This window comes from Neolamprologus multifasciatus, chromosome 20 (assembly GCF_963576455.1).
Source record: "Neolamprologus multifasciatus chromosome 20, fNeoMul1.2, whole genome shotgun sequence".
Lineage (NCBI taxonomy): Eukaryota > Metazoa > Chordata > Actinopteri > Cichliformes > Cichlidae > Neolamprologus > Neolamprologus multifasciatus.
Genome location: NC_140458.1, coordinates 23,773,300 through 23,785,929, shown reverse-complemented (window position 1 = coordinate 23,785,929; position 12,630 = coordinate 23,773,300). Strand labels below are relative to the sequence as shown.

The following is a 12,630-nucleotide window of genomic DNA, read 5'->3' as shown; positions in this document are numbered from 1 at the left end:
GTTGATTTGCTTGACCTATCTAAACTACCACATCACATGACTGTGCAGACTGTGTGATAACAAAAACATTAAAGATTAAGTGTCAGACAGAAATAAATAAATAAATAAATAAAAAGCAGTCTGCATGAAAACAGTAACTATAGATGAAAGAGAGGAGGAGGAGAAGGGCCAGTGGCCCATTTGTCCCACTCTTTCTTCTGTGTAGTTGGCTGGCTGTAATTATCAGTCAGATTATTATTGAGTGCTAATTTATTGCCTCGCTGGGAGCTATGTGTTAAATAAACGCAGTGGAGTAAATAAAGAGAGGGGGAGAAAGAGGGAGAACAGACTGCTGACGCTATCAGATGGCAACCCAACACACACGCTGCCCACGGGGGAAGATGGAGATGTGTGAGTGTGTATTTATACGTGTCTGTCCCAGACATACTTACAAGCCCAAACATTAGTGCGCCTTGCCCATGTGGTGCGTTGATGATCCATTGCACTGTTAACACTGGGGCACTGAGGCTCTCTTCTTGTTTTTCCTTCTGTACTGGATCAGGGAGTTGGCCCACAATAGTTGATATCACTGTGAGAGACACACTGACTAACAGCCCAACCAGCCACCATCTGTTGTCCCTACAGCTTAACCTCAAAACTGGTACGACTGATGTAGGGAAGAGCTGTTTCAAATATTAAAATATGTCTTTTCCTTTTTCTTTTTCTTTGACAATCATAAAATGAGACCCAACTCTCACAGAGTTACACAACACCACCAATACAAAATACAGAAACTCTTGCCTGATTTAACTTCATTGGTCATTCTGATCAAACAGCAGTTTTTGTCGTGGTCCTCAGTGGCGATGGAACAAGTCAGGAGTTTACCCAGGACACAACACAGTCTCACCACTGGCCGACTCACCCTGTGGCTTTAACCTCTTCACACCAAATGAACACTGAGTTGAAGGGAAGCAGGAAGTGACACATTCTTGCAGTTATTTAGGTTTAATCCAGGCAGTTTGACCCTTTGGCTCCAGTAACCTTTGGTTCTAGTAAATGGTAAATGGACAGGTTCTTAAATAGCACTTTCCTACTCTATCTGAGCACTCAAAGCACTTTACACAACTTACCTCATTTAGTCCAGCAACTGGTCTCCTCAGTTCCCAAACATTTATGGACCGTTAACAGAAGCGGAAAATGTGGGTTTATGACATTCCTAAATCATAGTATTCTGGGTTTTTCTTTTTCACCTCTGTATGAGTTGATGTTGTATTTTCTTAAAATCTTTTAGCTGACATGTTTTTGTTGTTAAAGTACGCTGTTTTAAATTTGATTCATTTGAATAAGCACAGGCAGGATCCAAAGTGGCCTTCGTAGCTTTGTGGACTCTGTGTTTCAGAATAGGTTAAATCTTGCTAACAACTTTGTTGTCTTCATTTCTGAGTTGTGTTTGCTTGTTGGGGAAAAAACTAAACAAAAAAACAGTCTTTAACGTAATCACCTGTTATTTCTTTATACTTTGCTTGGGAAAAGAACAATGATAGTAAAACATAGATGAAAATGTAGTATACAAGCCAGAAAACATTTTAATGAGTTTGCAATTCAATATTTAGCATGACTATCTCTTTTCTTCAGCTCAGCCTGAACTCTCTTAGCTTTCTTCTGATTGCTTTAAGTAGTCTTAAGTAGTTTTGTTCAGAGCTCTGTCGAGATGATGTAACACTGCATCAGTGATGCTGATGTCCGAGCTCTGGGAAGGCCCGTCCGTGACCGATAGTGTTCCATTGTTTGTTTTTATCCATGTATGGTTTTAGTGCACTGGCAGTGTGTTTGCGACCATTGCGAAGCTAGAAAATGAAGCCGTTCCCAATCAGACGCTTCCCAGATGTTGCCGCGCGGTGATTCAGAATCTCCCACTAGGTTTATGTGTTCTTAATGCTATCAATTTTGATCGCCAGCACTACTGACTGAAATACAGCTCCAACACTGAAAGTATCAAATAATCATAAATCATTAGTAATGTATGATTATTGCATCACCTTCATTATAAAGTTGAAAAATATTTTATGGCTCAATTTTCCATTAAAAGTTGCCCAAACGTGGCATATTTGATAGTAAAGGTTGCAGGCCTCTCGGTATAAATAAAGCTTTTAGTTTAAGCTTTTTGTCACTGATCAGAACGGACAGTGGCGAGGATGTTTGCCTGTGGAGTTGGCGGAGTCTGCTTGTTAGTGGCTTGGTTGTTTCTATTGTTTATTAGGCTCAACCTCTGTAGTCTATTTACCGTGCATGTTTCAGCCTCATGGAGCTACTGTTGAACCTTTAAAACTGTCTTTGTCACTTATTTCTCAAAAAGGGGGGGAAAAGGGTCTCAGGCTAACGAGTCAAACTGCATTTCAACAATGGGAACTGTTTGGGCATCCCTGCTAGATTTCAGTTACACTGTCGGATGTTTTTCCTTCTCTTGATCTGCGAGCTCGCTCATTGTTGCTGTGATTTTTGTAATGGTATCCTTGTCATTTTTTTTGTTTCATACTTGTTATCCGTTAGACCTGTCTTCTGTTTTCCCCTCATCATTTCCAGCTCTACCTTCCCTCTCTTACTCCCGCTCGGGTTTTCTGTCTCACATTTTTTTTTCCTGCTGTCTCTAGCTTCTAAGTAGATGCTTGACACCTCCAGCTGTGCTCTGAATTGATTCATATGCAGAAGGTGCCTGGAGAGGGAAGAATATACGATAATACATTTGTAAGCTAATCTCCTGCTTAGCTCATGGCTAGTAACTGCCGTAATCAATTATGCACCTTGTTAATAACTGAAGTTATTTTCCTGCCCTTGCTTACATTTCTAATGCATTTGCTCTTTCTCTTGTCTCTAGTCATTTCTGTCATTCTCCTTTTCTTTTCTCAGCCAGGTATTTTTAGGAAAGTTTTAAAAAATACTTCAGGACAATATATTTAAAGCAACATGTAAGACGACGTGGTAAATTTCTCTTTAATGCAAGTAACTGGTCAGGCAGCAAAAAGTGTGGCTTTTGTGATCTTAATGGTGCTTTAAAGCTACATTTATTTATTTATTTATGTATTATTCTGTACATAATGTCTGTCTAACCCAAGTTCAGTGTAAAAGAAACACTGTTCTTTGTGATGAGTGCGTCTTCTGTTATCCTAGAAGCACAATGCTTAATATCCCTGTAATTTTACCGCGCTATGGACTATCTCTGCAATTTGAATCCCTTCATTGTTGATTTCAGATGTATAAGCCGATTGTAACTGACATAACACAATGAACAGGTGCACTGCGATAGCATTCATTTGAAGGGGTTGGACTGAAATCACCTTGTAAAGGTTTATTATTTGAGTGCCTTGTGTTGTTGTTGAGTCATGTAAAAGCAGTTTCTATTTTCTTTTGCGACTGTGGCAGTAACACAAATCCAGTTTCTTTTAAAATTAGTAAAACTCATGCTGCTGTGGCTCAAAGTTTTGGCTGTAACACAGAATTAGATTTTCATGCACTTTGCAGCTTCTGCTGTTGCTGGGGGAAGATAGGTGCTTTTAGGGACTTTCAATGGTCTAACAGTCTTAGGGTAAATAATGTCAATACCTGCTCATTTTGACCAAGTTTCAGTGTTTGCTGTACAACCCAGTGAACTAGGGATGTTGTTTTCAAGTCTTGATTATACTCGAGGCTGGGGCCATGATGAGAGTAGTCATTCCTGTCATACTACTTTAAATTCTCCTGCTTGGGACCCATTCATAGTTGATGCGTTGTAATATAAATGCTCCACGGACCAGTCTGCACAGTCACAGTAAACGATCAGATGTGGATGCCGCGTGGACCCTTGCTTTCACTGATAAATGACAAAATATATGTCACTTGGACCCAAGTGGATCCTAGCAGATTCAGGGATGCGGAAAGTGTAAGCAAGGCTTTAAAGCTGGGCAGTCTGTACCCTTGTTAAACAACTGATTAATGTGTAGTTTAAGGTAGTGCTGTTCACTAAAAACAAACTGCAGCGCTGCTGCTGCTAGCGAGAGAAAGAAAGGGAAACACCAGGGAGCTTATTTCTGCCCTTCCACCATGAACTGAAAAATACTGAATTATCTCAGAGAGCCTCATTCACATAAATGGAAGGATATCATCGGAACCACTAAAAGCGCTTATTTTTCCAGCACTGTTGGTCCCACATGACCTCATAAGTATAGGAGCCAGCCATATGAACTAGATGGCTCAGTGTAATGCATTCTTTCAGGACGATTGCTTCTGTAACTAACTTTGAACATCAGTTACATTGGATAGATTATGATTTTAATAGGAAAATTGTGACACTTATTCTCTACCAATGCTTGTTTCATGGAAAATGTATCTGGAATACGTGACTGTTTAAAAAGGTGATAACATTTAAAACTCTCCTTTTTACCTTATTTTGATACCTAACTCATCTTATTAAAATGTTTCCAGTATAGTCATAGCCCATAGTTTTCATGGTAAGAAGGTCACACTTGACTTCTTTACTAAAGCGGTAATTGTACAAAAAGTATGCGCTCAGTTTGCAATGTTTAACTGATTGTTATTTATTAAGTCATTCATTTCTGTAGACACATCTGAGTTTTGCAGTGATGCACACATGCTCAGTGAAACCAAAAGTTAAAGAAGCAATACCTGGAATCTTTGTCAGCACACCGTTATCCAGAGGTGTGGACCCGAGTCACATGACTTGGACTCGAGTCAGACTCGAGTCATTAATTTTATCACTTTAGACTTGACTTGAAAAAATGTTCTAAGACTTGTGACTTGACTTGGAGTTTTACACCAATGACCTGGGACTTGAATTGGACTTGAACCGGTTTACTTGAAAAGACTTGATATTTCACCCCAAATCTAAAATTTAACACGCATATTATATAGAAAGTGTGCACCATTAATTGAATTCATTCATTCATTTATTCAAACCACACTCGTACGTATGTGTGCGTGAGCTGTAGCACAGCCAATCAAATTATCCAGATTTTTTTTAAGAAAACAAAAAAACTCTAAAAAATGCTGCAAGGAGTTATTTTTTTCAGGTACATAAACTATGAAGTAGTCAACAAAAAACCGAAATGCAATATGCAAAACATGCAAGAAGAGAATCACAGACAGGGATGGAACAAATTCCAAAGAATGGTAGGTGGTGTTTTGCTTTTTTTGCTTTTTTTTTTCTTTTGCTACGATGAGATGGCTGACTTCATCTAACTAGCAAATGTTTTCCAGGCTACGTTGGTGATACAGTTTTTTTTTTTTTAATGTGTATGATATTTTTGTCATGTGATTTTAAAGCTGGCTCTACAAGCGCATCCAAGAATAACATGCAGCTTATCTCAGAACTGTCGGTGAAAATTATTCTTGGAACTAAGTTTAATTGAGCTGCATTTTATAGAGGTGCAATTTGTGTATATTTTTTAAGTTCATTATTTCGTCATGTGTTGAGAAAAACACAGATTTTACATTTACATGTAAATTACATGGTCTAATATTTACATTTAGCATATAACTGCAACGTTTTTTTTTTTTTTTTTAAAGACTCGAAAGGACTTGAAATTCAAAGTTTCAGACTTGTGACTTTACTCTGACTTTTACACCAGTGACTTGAGACTCGACTCTGACTTGCCTGACATTACTTGAGACTTGACTTGTGACTTGCAAAACAATGACTTGGTCCCACCTCTGCCGTTATCTAAACCTGTAATTTTAGTCAGTCCATCAGACAGAAACGCCCTCTTTCTGTTTTCTTTCATTTTATGATGATCGATCAGTGTAGCCGCTTACCACACACATTCATTTCAGTTATAAGCAGACAAGCCAACATTAAACTAGTGATTTAAATAAATGACTCTAAAGATGGTGTTAATATTGATTTCGTGCATTATCGTCATTGATTGTCAAGTTTCTAGCGATCACTCTGACCATCAGCACAGCACTACCTGTGTCACCTTTCTGCTGTTTGACCGTGTGGTCATGGCAGTGTTTCCCAACCACTGTGCCATCGTGACAAATGATCAGGTGTGTCGTGGAAGATTATCTAGTTTCACCTGATTGGTATTCTAAGTGACCGACGTGAGTAACAATCAGAACAATTACATTCTTTTCCACTAGAGGGCAGTACAACATCTTGCTCCAATTAAATGGGTTTCCAACTACCAGTAAAACAGAAGAAGACGAAGAAGAAATTACATAGTCATGAGACAGCGCAGCGCATAATAGCAATAAATTAATATTTGAAAAGAAAAAGTAGTCAGTTTGACCTGGGTCCTGGAGAAACTTCCGACCCAGATGACGTCCCTAGCATGAGTAGTGGTTAAAAGAAAGCAAAAATGGTATATTGGGGACAAACTGAGCCAATTCTGCTATGCCTGGTGTGTGGGGAAAAATGATCAATATGCTTTTTGTGACATTTTTGTTTGGTGGTGTGCTGTGTGATTTTTCTAATGCGAAATATGTGCTGTGGCTCCAAAAGGTTGGGAAACACTAAGTTATGGTGACTCTGATTTAGCATTTCCGCGTTGCCAGTTCAAAGATGGATCGAGCTAAGTATTGAAAGCAAAGGTGCTGTGTGGTGCTTAATATTGCTCTAAATACAGTCAAAAATAAGATTTAGACTTGGAGATGCTGATTTAGTTGTGGCTTTTTGTCTGGAGGGGGGAAAAAAAGCATCATTGGGTAACAGACATGAACAGACAACGTCAGGTACCCAACAGAAAAATGGACAGACTCAATAAACATCAGTGTGTATACTTGAGCCATCCTCTTTAAGTGTATCGTGGTGTGGTGCTGCGGTGTGTTGTGTGTAAAGCCACGCTTGGCTGGCTGTTATCTACCATAGACTTGCAGGTCCCTGGAGGGACACCAGAGGAGTCATCTGATTCACTTTCAGCCTCGTCTCTGACTGCAAATTAAAACGGGACCAACACAGACAGACACAGATAGAAAGGAGTGCAGCTGTTTTTCTTTTTTATTTCTTTTTTTAATTAAATCTCTTCTGATTCTACCTAATCCCCACCAAACCGATACTTGTCTAACATAGAAAATGAACACATGAACAATTTCAGTCTCTCTTTTCACCTGCATTAACATGCACCAGCTGCAGCCTTTCACCCGACAGTGGAAGCGTCTCTCCCGTCAGAAGCCCTCTCGCTCTTTGTCTCTCCTCAGTTAAGGTCTGTTTATGAAACACAGACGATTGGCTCTGATTTGATTTGGCGTTCAGCAGCCCTGATAATTATGATGAATCTTCCCCCCGCTGTACGTGTGTGCATGTGTGCGAGTAGACGCTCTTCACCTCAGTTACTTGCCGGCGCTGCTGCTTTTCAGTGCCACTGAGATCTGAGACCTGCGATACAAGAGCTTTAAAAATATTGATTGGCATTAATTTGCCTGGAGCACCAGATGTGTAAGATTTAGTGCATCAGGGCACTTCAGATAGTGACAACCCGTCAATCTCAATGATAGTTTGCAGGTATTATATTTTTCTACATATTGAGTTTTTCAGTGTAACAAATGCACCCATCTGGTGGTTTTTGAACTTTAGAAATCATGTGTGATGTTGTAGTGTCTATAGCTAATTATATACAGCTTTTCTAATGTGGAAACTTCATATATGGCTTTTGCCAGATGCTACAAGCTTCATACTAAGGAAACATATCTTGATATGACAATCATAAAATTCTCCTATTTCATTATATAATCAAATAGTGATATGAATATATAGTGAGTGGAACTTGCGTTGATGGTATAATTTGGAAATGCTAGCACTAACAAAAAGATAGGAGGTTAAAATTTAGAGAGGCAAGGTTGAGAAGGTTTGGACATCTGGATAGGAGGGGTGGTGAAGATGTTGAACACAGAATTTTGAATGTGGCGCTGCCAGGCAGGAGGTAAAGAGGAAGATCTTAGGGGATGTGAGGAAAAGAAGACATGCAGAGGGTTGATGTGACAGAAGAATGCTAGGGATAGCATGAGACTGAGACAGATGATCCATTGTGGTGACACCGGCGTAAAGCAAGCAGCTGAAAAAAGATGATCTAGGAGATCAGACAGAATGGCACGGGTCTCGCTCCCACTTGTTCTGAATGGAACCCCTTATGTTTCTAGAGAAAGCATGTGGCTTTCTTCATAGTCTGTGGAAATGCTGCTGTTGTGGTGGGAATGGCGATCTAAGAAGAGAGATTTGGCTTAAAGCTTTTCTAGGTGTTTAGAGTCACCTGTGTGTCCAAACGCTGTCCCCATGTTTATTTGCCTTTCTATGAAACTCTGCTTTGGCAACAGTGGGAAAGAAAAACTCCCTTTTAACAGTAAGAAACCTCTGTCAGAACCAGGCTAAGGCAGGGGCGGCCATCTCCCATGACCGGTTTGGGTTGGCAGGGGGGTGGCATGCTGAATTCAAATAGCTAACATGATTCAGATTGTCTGAACATTGCAGCTTTTCCTTTAATGCAAAAGAAGACAAATGAATCTGTCTTGGAGGCCTGGGTCATAAATTGCCTGTTTCTTCATTAAATTAGTTTAACTGGTGAATTGTTTTAAATTAACAAATTGGATCATACAGATTTATGACACTGGATGCCTAATTAAAAGCAGAATTGGTGGATCTGTTGTGATCCTGCAATTCTGGTAGAAGCTAATTAGCCTCTGGTTCAGATCATTTTATTGTGCTAAAAGGCCAATGTGCCAATATCAGTGAACAAGCCACATGTGTGCCAAACATCAGTATCACTGCATCTCAAATGGAAACCTGGATTTATTTAAAGACCAAACATTTGGAACAATAATGTCTTTAATCTTTTATTGATGTTAGTTGCACATTAATATTGTTTTATTCAAGAAATGCAGGTTAAATATTCAGTTATATGATTGTTCTACATTCTCAAAACATGTTGTGCTAATCTGGAGCTGTGGAAATGACAAAAAAACATGTATTATGTAAGAAATGTTTAATTATACTAGATACATTTGGTGTTACAAGGTTAATCTTTTGCAAATTCCTATTGAATTGTTTGCTTTTTGTTAGAGATGAATGTGATTGCATGCATGTTTCTTGGGGGAATCTAATCTGATCGCCTATGCTTTTGATTACATGAATTAATGGTCCTTACTGTTTGTGCTTCATTCTCTCTCTTTCATCTTTCTCTTTTTATCCTGCTTTGTTTCTCTTCCTCTTTCGCTCTTTCTCTGTCCCCCAACATATCTAGTCTGCAGATGAGATAGAATCAATGGTAAGCTTCATTCTGACCTTCAAAAATTCAGTCTCTTTTGTCCTTTCCATCTATTCCACTGCTTTCTCTCAGTGTTCCCTATTGTGCTCTTGCACAGGCTACAGGTCACTTTAAAACAAAATCGAAATTACCATTTATGTGTTGATTAGAGTCATTCTTAATCATTTCTGTTGAGCTGAAATCCTTGACAGCTGGAAGAGTGAAATATCTCTAAATTGCAGCATCTCGTGAATTAAAAAAAGAAGAAGAAGCAAAAACAACTTTGATTTGATTGAATTCAAAGCAAATTGAACCCCTCCTTTCCCGCTTCCTTCCTTCCTCCTTATTTTTTATTTTTATTTTTTAAACACACTCACTATTCTAGGCTCTTCATCTCTTCTCAGTTTAATAGCCCTTTCATTCAAATATTCACATACCTTCTTCCTACTTTTAACAGTTCCTATTCATTCTTTTATCTCCATTGCTTCCGTTCTTTGTTTTATTACTTTGACCTTGCTTTCTTTATACACATGGCAACATTTTTCTGCTGTATAAATATATAACGTCAGTCACAAAGCACTGGAATAAAATCACATTTTGTTACTATAATGTATCACCAGCAGTTTCTCTATGGCTGTAACAAATAATTGATTTCTTCAGTTGGTTAATTCAGTGCTTTTTAAAAGAAAATGCCAATGTTGGCCCTCATTTACAGTAATAACTATACGGACATACAAATCTGTGTATGTAATCACCCATACAAAAGTTTCACAGACAAATCATTGATTCATCAATAATTTATCAATAAATTTGTTTGTACTTAACAAAAGAATAAAATCCTGGCTGTCTTAGGAAATGTACATCTAAGTCTTTGAAATAAATGCTACTACTACTACTACTTACTACTACTTACTACTAATAATGATAATAATAATAATAATGATAATATGAAGAATAAGGCCATTATCTATAATTCTCTGACATGCCGTAAGACATGCTCAGAATTAATACAAAAAAATTCAGTTGCATTTAAAGGAAACAAAATGGAATGGTGCAGGCTTACAGTTTAAATTTAAACCTATTCCTCATCATTCATTAAAAACATCAAACACTCTTGTCTGAAAGAATAGTTTCAGTTTCTTCAGACTTGGAGTTTCTCCTGCTTCCTTGCCTCAGAGGTGCAGGCTTTTTATGCTTCACCAGGAGAGAAATGGGGTCAGTATGCAGCTCGCGTAAGTCTGTTGGTTCAGAATGATTCAGATTTTTGAATTTACGCTCAGTAGTAAGTGCAAAATAGGCCGGTGCGCACGTTTCCTAAATGCAACAATGATTGTATGCACTTGTTTTTTGCACAGGGTAAGAACGTTTCCGTGCACGTGTTGGTAAATAAGGGCCATTGTCTTTGCAGCTTTTCTTGCATTTCTCTTGTGTCTCATGTCTCTTTTGCGAGCTATGCTCCCTTTTCCATTTTTCTGTCTGCTCTTTGTCTCCAACACAATTTTTTTTTTTTTAAAATTAATTAATTTTTTTCTGCTGTCATTTAGTCCCTGTGGTGTAGATTTGCATGTGTATGCATGTCTGTCAGCATGCTTGCACTAAATTGCACTTGTTCATGTTTCTTTGTGTGTAACTGCCATCTTGCAGCTTCAAAACTACTTGTAAATAACATGGTTGGATGTAAGATGGTGCTTATGGGAGGGAGTAAAAGAGAATCCATGGTTGAATAAACAGAGGGGTGCAGGTGAAAAGAAATAAAAGATAAAAGTCTGATTTGAGAGCTGTGATTATATATGGCATTTTTTTTCTTTTTGCTTAATCGATACCTTAAAGCTGGACTTTGCACAGAGAAAGGACAGAGAACTTGTGTGTACCTGTATCACTGATGTTGTAGAGACACATCTGTTTACACTGTCACACTGTGAAGACTCTATTTTCTTGGAGACAAAATTGTGTCCCCATCTTGAGGCTGTTAAATCTTAGTGCAGTAAAAAAATTAACATATCTTCTAAATCTAAGTCACACGCTGATCTGTACTGCATCCATTTACCAGTGCTGTATTTGTACAGTGGTGTCCAAGAGACTCAGACCAGATCAAAACAAAACAGAGAACATATTCATCCATCCACTTTCTGACACTTATCTAGGGTCGGGGGGCAGCAGTCTATTCATAGTAGCCCAGACCTCCTTTTCCCCAGCTTCCTCCTCCAGGCATTTCAAAGCCATGTCCTAGGCCTGCCCCAGGGCCTCCCCCTGGTAGGATATGCCCAGAACACTTCACTCAGGAGGTGCCCAGCAGGCATCCTAGTCATATATCTGAACTCCCTCACCCCTCCCTCCCCCATTCCCTCTCTAAGGGAGAGCAGAGCCGCCTTTCAGGGGAAGCATCACAATCTCATTCACAGAGTCTGACTCAAGTAAATAAAATGGGAGCCACTGTTCACCCATCACAAGTATGGCTGTGCCCCAAGTTTCCAGCTGAACATGGCTTGCTATACTTTCAAAGTGAGAATAAGAGGCGGAGTGCCCAAAGTTGGATTGTTATTCTAAGCAAAGATTTCTCAGCATCGAATAATGCAGAGGTGAAATGTATCTACTTGAAGCTAACTAATTATCTTATCTTGTTTTGTCCATACAAAAACATAATTGATCACAAGCGCAAGGGAGATATATGTGGGCTGTTTCTTGGCTACAGGAACTGACTCCACAAGAATATATGATGTAATGCATTAATTAGTAAGCTTTCAAAGTATTTTTGGTGTCAAACTGTCCTTCAGTGGGTTAAAACTGTTGCATCCAAGGGACAGCTAGCCAGACTAGGAGTGACTGCTTAATCAACATGTTCATCAAAATTCTTTTTATGGAAAGATCAAACAACAGCTTCAGGACAGACATAGATTTTGCTGAATGAAGTCTGCAAATTTAGAGGACGTGCTGAGGAATATTCTGCCTAATCTGGAGTTTGATATCTGCCACAAAGTGACTCCACGGAGTAGATGTAGTACTTCCATGTAGTTTCCATCTTTTGAGAGAGATTCACAATGCAGCAACATAATGAACCCAAACATACCATACACACCGGTCCTGGTGCTTCTTGACCTTTGCAAGAAATACAGGCATCGGAATCTGACCCCAAAGAAAATTTAGAGTACTTGGACACTGAGAGAATTCCTCACATTACAAACACTTTTTGCTAGAAGGTCCTGAGTTTTACTCCACCATCTGTCCAAGACTTTTGTGTGGCATGTTCTCCCTGTGGGTTCTCTCCAGGTACTCTAGCTTTCTCCCACTGTCCAAATACATGCATTTACTGCTGTTAGGTTAAATAGTGATTCTAAAATGCCCATAGGTGTAAATATGGCTGTGAATGGTTGTCTGTCTCTTTGTATTAGCCCCAAAGAATTCAAAGAAAGTACAAAAAGCCAAA

At 38.9% G+C, this 12,630-nt stretch overlaps 1 protein-coding gene across 6 annotated transcripts in view; it reads left to right on the top strand.

The window, feature by feature from the left end:
* Window positions 1-12,630, top strand: part of LOC146494957 (MICOS complex subunit mic25a-like) — an 81,004-nt gene that overhangs the window by 18,297 nt on the left and 50,077 nt on the right. For 4 of the 6 annotated variants that reach the window (XM_085145295.1, XM_085145299.1, XM_085145298.1 and 1 more), the window contains exon 5: window positions 9,204-9,227. The exons of the other annotated variants lie outside the window; for them this stretch is intronic. In XM_085145295.1, the coding sequence (XP_085001421.1) occupies window positions 9,204-9,227 (24 nt within the window). The remainder of the gene's footprint in view (window positions 1-9,203; window positions 9,228-12,630) is intronic. 6 annotated transcript variants of the gene reach the window in all.